Raw genomic sequence first — 13,521 nt, 5'->3', positions numbered from 1 at the left:
GGCCGTGGTGAGCGAAAAACGCAAAAAATTTGGGGCGTAGAAAAAGCGAAAATTTGGGAAAAAACGGTGAAAAAATGACAGAAAACGGTGAAAAAATGACAAAAACCGGGGGAAAAATGGGATTTTAAGGGAAAAAATGGGGATTTTGGGGTTAAAAATGGGGATTTTGGGGGTTTGGGGGGCCATGAGCCCCAGGGAGATCCTGCAGAGCCGCACGCTTTCGCGGTGAGCTTAAAAAAATGGGGCAAAAAAGCGAAAATTTGGTGAAAAAATGACAAAAAATGGTGAAAAAATGACAAAAAACGGTGAAAAAATGGGATTTTGGGGTTAAAAATGGGGATTTTGGGGGTTTTGGGGGCCATGACACCAAGGAGATCCTGCAGAGCTTTGCCGGGTCGTGGTGAGCTTAAAAAACGAAAAATTTGGGGCGAAAAAGCGAAAATTTGGGAAAAAACGGTGAAAAAATGACAAAAATGGGGAAAAAATGACAAAAAATCTTGAAAAAATGAGGAAATTAGAGGGAAAAATGAGGAAAAATGGGGGAAAAAAGGGAATTTTGGGGTTAAAAATGGGGATTTGGGCACAGCTGGGGGGAAAACATAAAATATTTGGGGGAAAAAAGTGAAAATTTGGGAAAAAATGGTGAAAAAATGACAAAAAACGGTGAAAAAATGAGGAAATTAGAGGGAAAAAATGAGGAAAAATGGGGAAAAAAAGGGAATTTTGGGGTTAAAAATGGGGATTTGGGCACAGCTGGGGGGAAAACATAAAAAATTTGGGGGAAAAAGGGAAAATTTGGGAAAAAATGGGGAAAAAATGGGGAAATGTAAGAAAAATTATTGGGTGAAATTTGGTGAAAAAATGATGAGAAATGGGGAAATTTGGGGGAGAAATGGGAAAAAATGGGGAAATTTGGGGGAAAAATTTGGGGAAATTTTGGGAAAAATGGGAAAATTTGGGTTACAAATGGGAAAGTTGGGGGAAAATGGTGAAAAATTGGGGGAAAATGGGAAAAAAGGGGAAAATTTGGTGGAAAATGAGAAAAAAGTTGGGGGAAAAAGGGGGGGAAAAGGGAAATTTGGGGTTAAAAACGGGAAAATTGTGAAAATTTGGGGAAAATGGGGAAATTTGGGGGAAATGGGGAAAAAATGGGAGAGTGTGGTGAAAAAGCTGTGAAAAAACAGGAAAAAAGGAATTTGGGGGGATTTTATGGAATTTTTGGGATTTTTGGGGGGATTTTTATGGAATTTTAATGGAATTTTTGGGGCATTTTTATGGAATTTGTATGGATTTTTTTTAATTTTTTGGGAGGATTTTTATGGAATTGTTATGGAATTTTGGGGGATTTTTTTGGAGTTTTGGGGGGATTTTAATGGAATTTTTGGGGCATTTTTATGGAATTTTTGGGGGGGATTTTAATGGAATTTTTTTGGATTTTTGGGGGGATTTTTATGGATTTTTTTGGGATTTTGGGGGGATTTTATGGGATTTTTAATGGAATTTTTAGGGGGATTTTTATGGAGTTTTGGGGGAATTTTATGGAATTTTTATGGAATTTTGGGGGAATTTTTATGGAATATCTAGGGAATTTTTTGGCATTTTTGGGGGGATTTTTATGGAATTTTTATGGAATTTTTGGGGTTTTTAGGGGATTTTTGGGGGAATTTTTATGGAATTTTGGGGGGATTTTAATGGAATTTTGGGGGGATTTTTATGGAATTTTAATGGAATTTTTTGGGGATTTTTTGGGGGATTTTTATGGAATTTTTATGGATTTTTTTGGATTTTTTGGGGAGATTTTTGGGGGGATTTTAATGGAATTTTTGGGGGCATTTTTATGGAATTTTTATGGAATTTTGGGGGGACTTTTATGGAATATCTAGGGAATTTTTTTGGCATTTTTGGGGAATTTTTATGGAATTTTTATGGAATTTTTTTGGGTTTTTTAGGGGATTTTTGGGGGATTTTAATGGAGTTTTGGGGGATTTTTATGGAATTTTAATGGAATTTTTGGGGGATTTTCAGGGGACTTTTATGGAATTTGTATGGAATTTTCTTGGGGGGATTTTTATGGAATATTAATGGAATTTTTGGGGGATTTTTTGGGGAATTTTTATGGGATTTTTAATGCAATTTTTAGGGGGATTTTTATGGAGTTTTGGGGGAATTTTATGGGATTTTTGTGGAATTTTTGGGGGATTTTTGGGGGGATTTTTATGGAATTTTTATGGATTTTTTTGATTTTTGGGGGGATTTTAATGGATTTTCTGGGGGCATTTTTATGGAATTTTTATGGAATTTTGGGGGGATTTTTATGGAGTTTTTATGGATTTTTTGGGGGTTTTTTAGGGAATTTTTTGGGTTTTTTAGGGGATTTTTTGGGGGATTTTAATGGAGTTTTGGGGGCATTTTTATGGAATTTTAATGGAATTTTTTTGGATTTTTTCCCCCTTTTTCAGACCTTCGGGGAGAAGGTTCTGGGCCCCCTGGCCTGGGTGATGCCCTTGGCCGTGGCTCTCTCCACCTTCGGCGGCGTCAACGGCTCCTTGTTCACCTGCTCCAGGTGAGACCAGTCCCACAATTCCCAAAATTCCAACATTTTCCCAAAATTCCCAAAATTTTCCCCAAAATTCTCGGATTTTCTGTGATTTTCCCTCATTTTTTGGTCATTTTTTTGTCATTTTTCCATCAAATTTCTGATTTTTTTCCCCAATTTTTTTCTTCTTCACTGGCTCCAGGTGAGACAATTCCCAAAATTCCCAAATTCCCAAAATTCCCAAAATTTTCCCCAAAATTTTCCCTGATTTTCCCTGAATTTTCTGGAATTTTCTGTGATTTTTCCTGATTTTTTTGTGATTTTTTCCCCATTTTTTGGTGTCTTTTTGTCATTTCTCCTGCTCCAGGTGAGACAATTCCCAAAATCCCAAATTCCCCAAATTTTCCCAAAATCCCCAAAATTTTCCCCAAAATTCCCGGATTTTCCGTGATTTTCCCCAATTTTTTGGTCATTTTTGGTCATTTTTCCATCAAATTTTTCCATTTTCATCCCAAATTTCCTCTTCTCAACTCCCTCTTCACCTGCTCCAGGTGAGACCAGCCCCAAATTCCCAAAATTTTCCCAAAATTCCCAAAATTTTCCCCAAAATTTCCTGAATTTCCCTGATTTCTCTGTGATTTTCCCCAATTTTTTGGTGATTTTTGGTCATTTTTCCATCAAATTTCTGATTTTTTTCCCCAATTTTTTTCCTCTTCATCTGCTTCAGGTGAGACAAATCCCAAAATTCCCAAATTCCCAAAATCCCCAAAATTTTCCCCAAAATTTTCCCTGATTTTTCCTGAATTTTCTGGAATTTTCTGTGATTTTTCCCCATTTTTTGGTCTCTTTTTGTCATTTTTCTTGCTCCAGGTGAGACAACTCCCAAAAACCCCAAATTCCCAAAATTTTCCCCAAAATTTTCCCCAAAATCCCAAATTTTTTCCCAAAATTTCCCCAATTTTTCCTGATTTTTCCGTGATTTTCCCCCATTTTTTGGTCATTTTTGGTCATTTTTCCATCAAATTTTCTGTTTTCATCCCAAATTTCCTCTTCTCAACTTCCTCTTCACCGGTTCCAGGTGAGACAATTCCCAAAATTCCCCAAATTCCCAAATTTTCCCCAAAATTTCCTGAATTTCCCTGATTTCTCTGTGATTTTCCCCAATTTTTTGGTGATTTTTTGTCATTTTCCCATAAAATTTCTGATTTTTTTCCCCAATTTTTTTCCTCTTCGCCTGCTCCAGGTGAGACAATTCCCAAATTCCCAAAATTCCCCAATTTTCCCTTCCAAACTTCCCCAAAAATCCCCGAATTTCTCCCCAAAATTCCACAATTTTTCCTCCAAATTTTCCCTTCGAAAATGTCCCCAAATCTCCTGAAAATTTTTTCCCAAAATCCCCAAATTCCTCCCCAAAATTTCCCCAAAAATCCCCAATTTTTCCTCCAAATTTTCCCTTCGAAAACTTCCCCAAAATGCCTGAAATTCTCCCCAAAATTCTCCAAATTTTTTTCTACAAATTTTCCCATTTTTCCCTTCTAAAAATTACGAAATCTCCTGAAAATTCCCCCAAAATTCCTCCAAAATTTTTCCTCCAAATTTTCCCATTTTCCCTTCCAAAAATTCCCAAATCTTCCTAAAATTTTCCCCAAAATTCCCCAAAATTCCCCCAAACTTTTTTCCTCCAAATTTCCCCAAAATTTCCCCAAAATCCCCAAATTCCTCCCCAAAATTTTTCCTCCAAATTTTCCCATTTTTCCCTTCCAAAAAAATTCCCAAATCTTCCTAAAATTTTTCCCCAAAATCCCCAAATTCCTCCCCAAAATTTCCCCAAAATTCCCCAAATTTTCCTCCAAATTTTTCCTTCAAAAATTTCCCCGAATCCTCGAATTTCTCCCCAAAATTCCCTGGCTTTTCCTTCCAAAAATTCCCAAATCTATCTAAAGTTTTTTCCCAAAATCCCCGAATTTCTCCCCAAAAATCTCCAAATTTTTTTCTCCAAATTTTCCCATTTTTGCCTTCCAAAAAATTCCCAAATCTCCCTAAATTTTTTTTCCCAAAATCCCCGAATTCCTCCCGAAAATTTCCCCAAAATTTCCCATTTTTTTCCTTGAACTTTTCCCATTTTTCCCTTCCAAAAAATTCCCAAATCTCCCTAAAATTTTTCCCCAAAATCCCCGAATTCCTCCCCAAAATTTCCCTAAAATTTTTTCTCCAAATTTTCCCATTTTTCCCTTCCAAATTTTCCCCAAATCTCCTGTAAATTTCCCCAAAATTTCCCTCCAAATTTTCCCATTTTCCCTTCCAAAAATTCCCAAATCTCCCTCAAATTTTACCCCAAAATTCCCCCAAACTTTTTTCCTCCAAATTTCCCCAAAATTTCCCCAAAATCCCCAAATTCCTCCCCAAAATTTTTCCTCCAAATTTTCCCATTTTTCCCTTCCAAAAAATTCCCAAATCTCCCTAAAATTTTTCCCCCAAATCCCCGAATTCCTCCCCAAAATTTCCCCAAAATTCCCCAATTTTTTCCTCCAAATTTTCCCTTCGAAAATTTTCCCAAATCCTCGAATTTCTCCCCAAAATTCCCTGGTTTTTCCTTCCAAAAAATTCCCAAATCTCCCTAAAATTTTTCCCCAAAATCCCCGAATTCCTCCCCAAAATTTCCCCAAAATTTCCCATTTTTTGTCCTTGAACTTTTCCCATTTTCCCTTCCAAAATTCCCCCAAATCTCCCCAAAAATTTCCCTGAAATCCCAGATTTCCCCCCCAAAATTTTTCCCCCAAACTTTCCCATTTTTCCCTTCCAAAAAATTCCCAAATTTCCCTAAATTTTTTTTCCCCAAAATCCCCAAATTCCTCCCCAAAAATCCCCAATTTTCCCATTTTCCCTCCAATTTTCTCCATAAAATTTCTTGATTTTTTCTCCAAAATTTCCCATTTTTCACTTCCAAAAATTCCCAAATCTCCCTAAAATTTTTTCCCCAAAATCCCCAAATTCCTCCCCAAAATTCCCCAATTTTTCCTCCAAATTTTCGCTTCAAAAACCTCACCAAATCGCCCGAAATTTTTTCCCAAAATCCCCGATTTCCTCCCCAAAATTCCCCAAAATTTTCATCAAACTTTTTCCATTTTTCCCTTCCAAAAGGTCCCAAATTTCCCTAAATTTTTTCCCAAAATCTCCAAATTTCTCCCCAAAATTTCCCCAAAATTCCCCAATTTTTCCTCTAAATTTTCCCTTCAAAAATTTCCCCAAATCCTGGAATTTCTCCCCAAAATTCCCCAAAATTTTTGCCTCCAAATTTCCCCAAATCTCCCCAAAATTTCCCCAAAATCCCCAAATTCCTCCCCAAGATTTCCGTCCAAATTTTCCTATTTTTCCTTCCAAAATTCCCCAAGTTTTCCCAAAATTTCCCCCCAAAATTCCCATTTTTTCTTCAAAATTTCCCAAATCTCCCCAAAATTTCCCCAACATTCCCCAAAATTTTTTCCTCCAAATTTTCCCATTTTCCTTTCCAAAAAATTCCCAAATTTCCCAAAAATTTTTCCCCAAAATTCCCCAAAATTCCCCCAAACTTTTTGCCTCCAAATCTCCCCAAACCTCCCCAAAATTTCCCCCAAATCCCCGAATTTCTCCCCAAATTTCTCCAAAATTTCCCTCTAAATTTTCCCATTTTCCCTTCCAAAAATTCCCAAATCTCCCTCAAATTTTACCCCAAAATTCCCCCAAACTTTTTTCCTCCAAATTTCCCCAAAATTTCCCCAAAATCCCCGAATTCCTCCCCAAAGTTTTTCCTCCAAACTTTCCCATTTTTCCCTTACAAAAAATCCCCAAATCTCCCTAAAATTTTTTCCCCAAAATCCCCGAATTCCTCCCCAAAATTTCCCCAAAATTTCCCATTTTTTTCCTTGAACTTTTCCCATTTTCCCTTCCAAAAAATCCCCAAATCTCCCTAAAATTTTTCCCCAAAATCCCCGAATTCCTCCCCAAAATTTCCCTCCAAATTTTCCCATTTTTCCGTTCCAAAATTTCCCCAAAATCCCCAAATCCCTCCCCAAACCCCCCCCCCCCCCCGGAATTTTCCCGTTTTCCCCTCATTTCTCCCCTTTCACTTCCCCATGACATCATCCCCCCGTGACCACGCCCACCATGACATCACCTCCATGTGACCACGCCCACCGCGACGTCACGGCCCCGCCCCCTGCGATGACGTCACCAGGCTGTTCTACGCGGGCGCCAGGGAGGGGCAGCTGCCGGCGCTGCTGGCCATGATCCACGTGCGGCGCCACACGCCCGTCCCCGCCCTGCTCGTCACCGTGAGAGGCTGAAACGGGGCCAAAAAATGAAATTTTGGGCAAAAAGACGGGAAGGACAAAAAAAAAATGGAGAAAATCGGGCGAAAAACGGGGAAAATCGGGCGAAAAACGGGCGAGAAATGGGTGGAAAACAGGTTAAGAAAGGGTTAAAAATGAGCGAAGAAAGGGTTAAAAATGGGTGGGAAAATGAGTGAAAAGAGGATTAAAAATGGGAGAAAAAATGGGTGAAAATTGGGTGAAAAATGGGTTAAAATTTGGGTTAAAAAGGGGTTAAAATTTGGGTGGAAATTGGGTTAAAAACGGGTTAAGAAAGGGTTAAAAATGAGCGAAGAAAGGGTTAAAAATGGGTGGAGAAATGAGTGAAAAAAGGGTTAAAAATGGGAGAAAAAATGGGTTAAAAATGGCAAAAAATGGGTAAAAATTGGGTTAAAATGGGTGGGAAATTCGGTTAAACAGGGGTTAAGAAAGGGTTAAAAATGAGCGATTAAAGGGTAAAAATGGGTGGGAAATGAGTGAAAAAAGGGTTAAAAATGGGAGAAAAAATGGGTTAAAAATCGGTAAAAAATCAGTTAAAAATGGGTTAAAATTTGGGTTAAAAAGGGGTTAAAGTTTGGGTGGAAAATGGGTGAAAATGGGTTAAAATTTGGGTGAAAATTGGGTGAAAACGGGTGGAAAACGGGTTAAAAGGGGTGAGGAAAGGGTTAAAAGCGGCCATGATCCACGTGCGGCGCCACACGCCCGTCCCCGCCCTGCTCGTCACCGTGAGAGGCTGAAACGGGGCCAAAAAACGAAATTTTGGGCAAAAACACGGGGGAGGGCAAAAAAAAAATGGAGAAAATCGGGCGAAAAACGGGCGAGAAATGTGCTAAAAACGGGTTAAGAAAGGGTTAAAAATGGGTGGGAAAATGAGTGAAAAGAGGGTTAAAAATGGGAGAAAAAATGGATTAAAAATGGGTAAAAATGGGTGGAAAATTGGGTTAAGAAAGGGTTAAAAGTGAACGAAGAAAGGGTTAAAAATGGGAGGAAAAATGGGTTAAAAATGGGTAAAAATTTTCGTTAAAATTTGGGTTAAAATTTGGGGTAAAATTTGGGTGAAAATTGGGTTAAAAAGGGGTTAAGAAAGGGTTAAAAATTAGCGATTAAAGGGTTTAAATGGGTGGGAAATGAGGGAAAAATGGGTTAAAAATGGGTTAAAAATAGAAAAAAATGGGATAAAAATGGGTAAAAATTTTCGTTAAAATTTGGGTGAAAATTTGGGTGAAAATTGGGGGAAAATGGGGTTAAGAAAGGGTTAAAAATGAGCAAAGAAAGGGTTAAAAATGGGCGGGAAAATGAGTGAAAAAAGGGTTAAAAATGGGTAAAAAATGGGTTAAAAATGGGTTAAAATTTAGGTGAAAATTGGGTTAAAAACGGGTTAAGAAAGGGTTAAAAATGAGCGAAGAAAGGGTTAAAAATGGGTGGAAAAATGAGTGAAAAGAGAGTTAAAAATGGGAGAAAAAATGGGTTAAAAATGGGTTAAAAATACAAAAAAAATGGGATAAAAATGGGTGAAAATTTTCGTTAAAATTTGGGTGAAAATTTGGGTGAAAATTGGGTTAAAATGGGTGGAAAATTGGGTTGAAAAGGGGTTAAGAAAGGGTTAAAAATGAATGAGGAAACGGTTAAAAATGGGTGGGAAAATGAGTGAAAAAAGGGAGAAAAAAGGGTTAAAAATGGGTTAAAATTTGGGTGAAAATTGGGTTAAAACGGTTAAAAATTTTCGAAGTTTGGGTCCAAAATTCCAAATTTTGGGAGAAATTTGGGAAGTTTGGTGGAATTTGGGTCAAAACCTCCAAATTTGGGCAGAAATTTTGTAAACTTGGGGATAAAATCAGAAAATTTGGGTCCAAAACTCCAAATTTGGGGACGAATTTGGGAAGTTTGGTGGAATTTGAGTCAAACCCTCGAAATTTGGGGTAAAATTTCGGAAACTTGGAAGTAAAATCAGAAAATTTGGGTCCAAAACTCCAAATTTTGGGACAAATTTGGGAAATTTGGTGGAATTTGGGTCAAAACTTCCAAATGTGGGGAGAAATTTTGGAAATTTGGGGATAAAATCAAAAAATTTGCTTCCAAACCTCCAAATTCGGGGTGAAATTTTGGAAATTTGGAAATTTGGAAACTCCAAATTTGGGGAGAAAAATTTCAAAATTTGGGTCCAAAACTCCAAATTTGGGGACGAATTTGGGAAATTTGGTGGAATTTGGGTCCAAAACTCCAAATTTGGGGAGAAATTTTGTAAATTTGGGGACAAAATCAGAAAATTTGGGTCAAACCCTCCAAATGTGGGGAGAAATTTTGGAAATTTGGGAAATTTGCAAACTCCAAATTTGGAGGTAAAATTTTGGAAATTTGGCTTCAAAATCCCAAATGTGGGGATAAATTTTGTAAATTTGGGGATAAATTCTGGAAATTTGGCTCCGAAATTCCAAATTTTGGGACCAATTTTGAAAATTTGGTGGAATTTGGGTCAAACCCTCCAAATTTGGGGTAAAATTTTCGAAACTTGGGAAATTTGGAAACTCCAAATTTGGGGACAAACTTGAGAAATTTGGGGATAAAATTTTTGAAATTTGGGTCCAAAATTCAAAATTTGGGTAGAAATTTTCTAACTTTGGGGATAAATATTTTTGAAATTTGGGTCCAAAACTCCAAATTTAGGGACGAATTTGGGAAGTTTGGTGGAATTTGGGTCAAACCCTCGAAATTTGGGGTAAAATTTCGGAAACTTGGAAGTAAAATCAGAAAATTTGGCTCCAAAACTCCAAATTTTGGGACAAATTTGGGAAATTTGGTGGAATTTGGGTCAAAACTTCCAAATGTGGGGAGAAATTTTTTAAATTTGGGGATAAAATCAAAAAATTTGCTTCCAAACCTCCAAATTCGGGGTGAAATTTTGGAAACTTGGGAAATTTGGAAACTCCAAATTTGGGGAGAAAATTTTCAAAATTTGGGTCCAAAAATCCAAATTTGGGGAGAAATTTTGTAAATTTGGGGACAAAATCAGAAAATTTGCGTCCCAAACTCCAAATTTTGGGACAAATTGTGGAAATTTGGGAAATTTGGAAACTCCAAATTTGGAGATAAAATTTTCCAAATTTGGCTTCAAAATCCCAAAGTTGGGGATAAATTTTGTAAATTTGGGGATAAAATGTGAAAATTTGGCTCCGAAATTCCAAATCTGGGGACAAATTTAAGAAATTTGGTGGAATTTGGGTCAAGCCCTCCAAATTTGGGGAGAAATTTTGTAAACTTGGGGATAAAATGTGGGAAATTGGGTCCAAAACTCCAAATTTTGGGGTAAATTTTTGGAAATTTGGAAATTTGGAAACTCCAAATTTGGGGATAAAATTTTTGATATTTGGGTCCAAAACTCCAAATTTGGGGAGAAATTTTGTAAATTTGGGGATAAATTCTGGAAATTTGGGTCCAAAACTCCAAATTTGGGGACAAGTTTTGGAAATTTGGTGGAATTTGGGTCAAAACTTCCAAATTTGGGGTAAAATTTCGGAAATTTGGGGATAAAATCAGAAAGTTTGGGACTGAAACTCCAAATTTGGGGTAAAATTTGGGAAGTTTGGTGGAATTGGGGTCAAAACTTCCAAATTTGGGGTAAAATTTTCGAAACTTGGGAAATTTGGAAACTCCAAATTTGGGGACAAACTTGAGAAATTTGGGGATAAAATTTTTGAAATTTGGGTCCAAAACTCCAAATTTAGGGACGAATTTGGGAAGTTTGGTGGAATTTGGGTCAAACCCTCGAAATTTGGGGTAAAATTTCGGAAACTTGGAAGTAAAATCAGAAAATTTGGGTCCAAAACTCCAAATTTTGGGACAAATTTGGGAAGCTTGGGGGAATTTGAGTCAGATCCTGTAAATTCGGGGTAAAATTTTGGAAACTTGGGAAATTTGGAAACTCCAAATTTGGGGAGAAAATTTTCAAAATTTGGGTCCAAAACTCCAAATTTGGGGACGAATTTGGGAAGTTTGGTGGAATTTGGGTCAAAACTTCCAAATTTGGGGATAAAATTTGTAAATTTGGGGATAAAATGTGGAAATTTGGATCCAAAACTCCAAATTTGGGGTAAAATTTTGGAAACTTGGGGATAAAATGTGGAAATTTGGGTGCAAAATTACAAATTTTGGGACGAATTCGGGAAGTTTGGTGGACTTTGGGTCAAACCCTGTGAATTTGGGGATAAAATTTTCCAAATTTGGCTTCAAAATCCCAAATTTGGGGCGAAATTTTGTAAATTTGGGGATAAAATTTTTGAAATTTAGGTCTGAATCTCCAAATCTGGGGACAAATTTGGGAAATTTGGGGAGAAATCTTACAAATCTTGCAGGATTTTCGTTAGAAACCCCACAAATTTTGGGACAAATCCGATCACAATTCCGTCTCCGAACCGCGAAATTCCCGCCAATCCGGGGGCGGCGCTGGCGGGCGTGGCCCCGGGTGGGCGTGGCCTGACGGAAGCCCCGCCCCCAGTGCGTGTCCACGCTGCTGATGCTGGTGACGGGCGACATCTACACGCCATTAATTACGTGGGCTTCGCATTACCTGTGGTAATGGCGTCACCGGCGGGCGGGCTGCTGCTGCTGCGCCGCCGCGAGCCCCACACGCCCCGCCCCATCAAGGTAGGCCACGCCCACTCTGCCCCCAAACCACGCCCACCCCGCGCTTCACCCACACCCCTTTCCCCCCCTCAAGCCACGCCCACTTTGTGTCGCAAACCCCGCCCCTTTTATGGCGTAGCCACGCCCACTTGAAACCGCTGGACCACGCCCCTTTTGCGCTTTGGCCACGCCCACTTTTTGTTTCAAACGCCGCCCTTTTTGGGGTTTAACCACGCCCACTTCAAACCACTGAACCACGCCCTTTTGCCTTTCAGCCACGCCCACTTTGACCCCAAACCACGCCCATTTTGAGCTTTGGCCACACCCATTTTGGTCCTAAGCCACGCCCACTTTTTTGTTTGAATTCCCACCCCTTTTGGTGTCTGACCACGCCCACTTTAGGGGTGAAACCACGCCCCCCTCGCCATTTAGCCACGCCCATATCAGTCACTAAACCACGCCCCCTTTTTTATTTAGGCACGCCTACTTCTAGGTCCCAAACCACGCCCATTTTGCCACTAAACCACGCCCACTTTGTGGCTGAGATCCCGCCTCCTTTTATGGTTCAGCCACGCCCACTTTGGTCCACCAAGCCACGCCCCTTTTGCCTTTTTAACCACTCCCACTTCATGCTACAAGCCACGCCTCTTTGGTTGTATGACCACGCCCCTTTTGAGGTTTAACCCCGCCCACTTCAGGCCCCAATCACTTCCCTTTTGCCACTTGACCACACCCACTTTGTGCTAGAGGCCACGCCCCTTTTGGGGTTTAACCACGCCCCCCTCTTATGGTCCAATGGTGTCCGCATTGGGACATTCTCACGCTTAAAAGTCCCGCCCTCCATTCACAAAAATTCCTTTCCTTCAGCGCCCCCTATCGAATTCCCACGCCCCCATTCATACACACACCCTTTCCCACGCTAAGCTCCACCCCCCTCTCACCCAAACCACGCCCCTGCAGGATTCCCACGCTCCCCCATTCATAAAAATTATTGCTACGAGCACCCCCTGAAGGATTCCCACGCCCCTCATTCATTAAAAAATCGCATCACAAACACCCCCTGGTAGATTCACATGTTTTTCATTCATAAAAAAAAATCATAATGCGCTCCATAGTGAATTCCCACACTCCCCCCATTCATAAAATTCATTGCTATAAACGCCGGCACTTAATTCCCACGCTCCCTCATTCAAAAAATTTATTACTACAGATGCTCCGCAGAATTCCCACGCTTCCCCATTCATAAAAATTATTATTATGAGCACCCCCTGAAGGATTCCCACGCCACCCCATTCATAAAAATCATTGCTATAAACGCCGCCACTTAATTCCCACGCTCCCTCATTCAAAAAATTCATTACTACAGATGCTCCGCAGAATTCCCACGCTTCCCCATTCATAAAAATTATTATTACGAGCACCCCCTAAAGGATTCCCACGCCACTCCATTCATAAAAATCATTCCTATAAACGCCGCCACTTAATTCCCACGCTCCCTCATTCAAAAAATTCATTACTACAGATGCCCCCACAGAATTCCCACGCTTCCCCATTGATAAAAACCTCCCCGTCCCCATAGGTTCACCTGCTGTTCCCGGCGCTGTACCTGCTCTTCTGGGGGGCGCTCCTGCTCTTCTCCGTGTGGTCCGAGCCGCTCGTGTGCGGCGTGGGCCTGGCCGTCATGGCCACGGGCGCGCCCGTGTACCTGCTCTGCCTGCGGCAGGGCGGCGGCGGCGCAGCGCCCCGGCCCCCCGGCCTGCGCAGGGCCGTGGGTGAGGGGACTGGGGGCGTTTGGGGGGGATTTTGGGGGATTTCGGGGAATTTTGGAGAAATTTGGGGGGATTTGGGGGTGATTTTGGGGAGGTTTGAGGGGGTTTGGGGGGGTTTGAGGGGGTTTTGGAGAAATTTGGGGGGATTTTGAGGGGATTTTGGGGAGGTTTGGGGGGATTTTGAGGGGATTTTGGGGAGGTTTGGGGGGGATTTTGAGGGGATTTTGGGGAGGTTTGAGGGGGTTTGGGG

General features: G+C 40.1%; 1 protein-coding gene across 1 annotated transcript; it reads left to right on the top strand.

Moving 5' to 3' along the window:
* Nucleotides 1–2,459: 2,459 nt before the first annotated feature.
* Nucleotides 2,460–13,274, top strand: LOC115916994 (large neutral amino acids transporter small subunit 2-like; the record flags this gene model as incomplete). The annotated part of the gene is given in 5 exon segments (XM_030970728.1): nt 2,460–2,563; nt 6,750–6,846; nt 11,375–11,417; nt 11,420–11,523; nt 13,082–13,274. Coding segments are annotated over 5 exon segments (541 nt in total), but the record flags the coding sequence as incomplete, so codon positions are not given.
* Nucleotides 13,275–13,521: the final 247 nt, after the last annotated feature.

This window comes from Camarhynchus parvulus, unplaced genomic scaffold, assembly GCF_901933205.1.
Source record: "Camarhynchus parvulus unplaced genomic scaffold, STF_HiC, whole genome shotgun sequence".
NCBI classification, from domain to species: Eukaryota; Metazoa; Chordata; class Aves; order Passeriformes; family Thraupidae; genus Camarhynchus; species Camarhynchus parvulus.
This window is presented reverse-complemented; position numbering and strand designations above follow the sequence as displayed.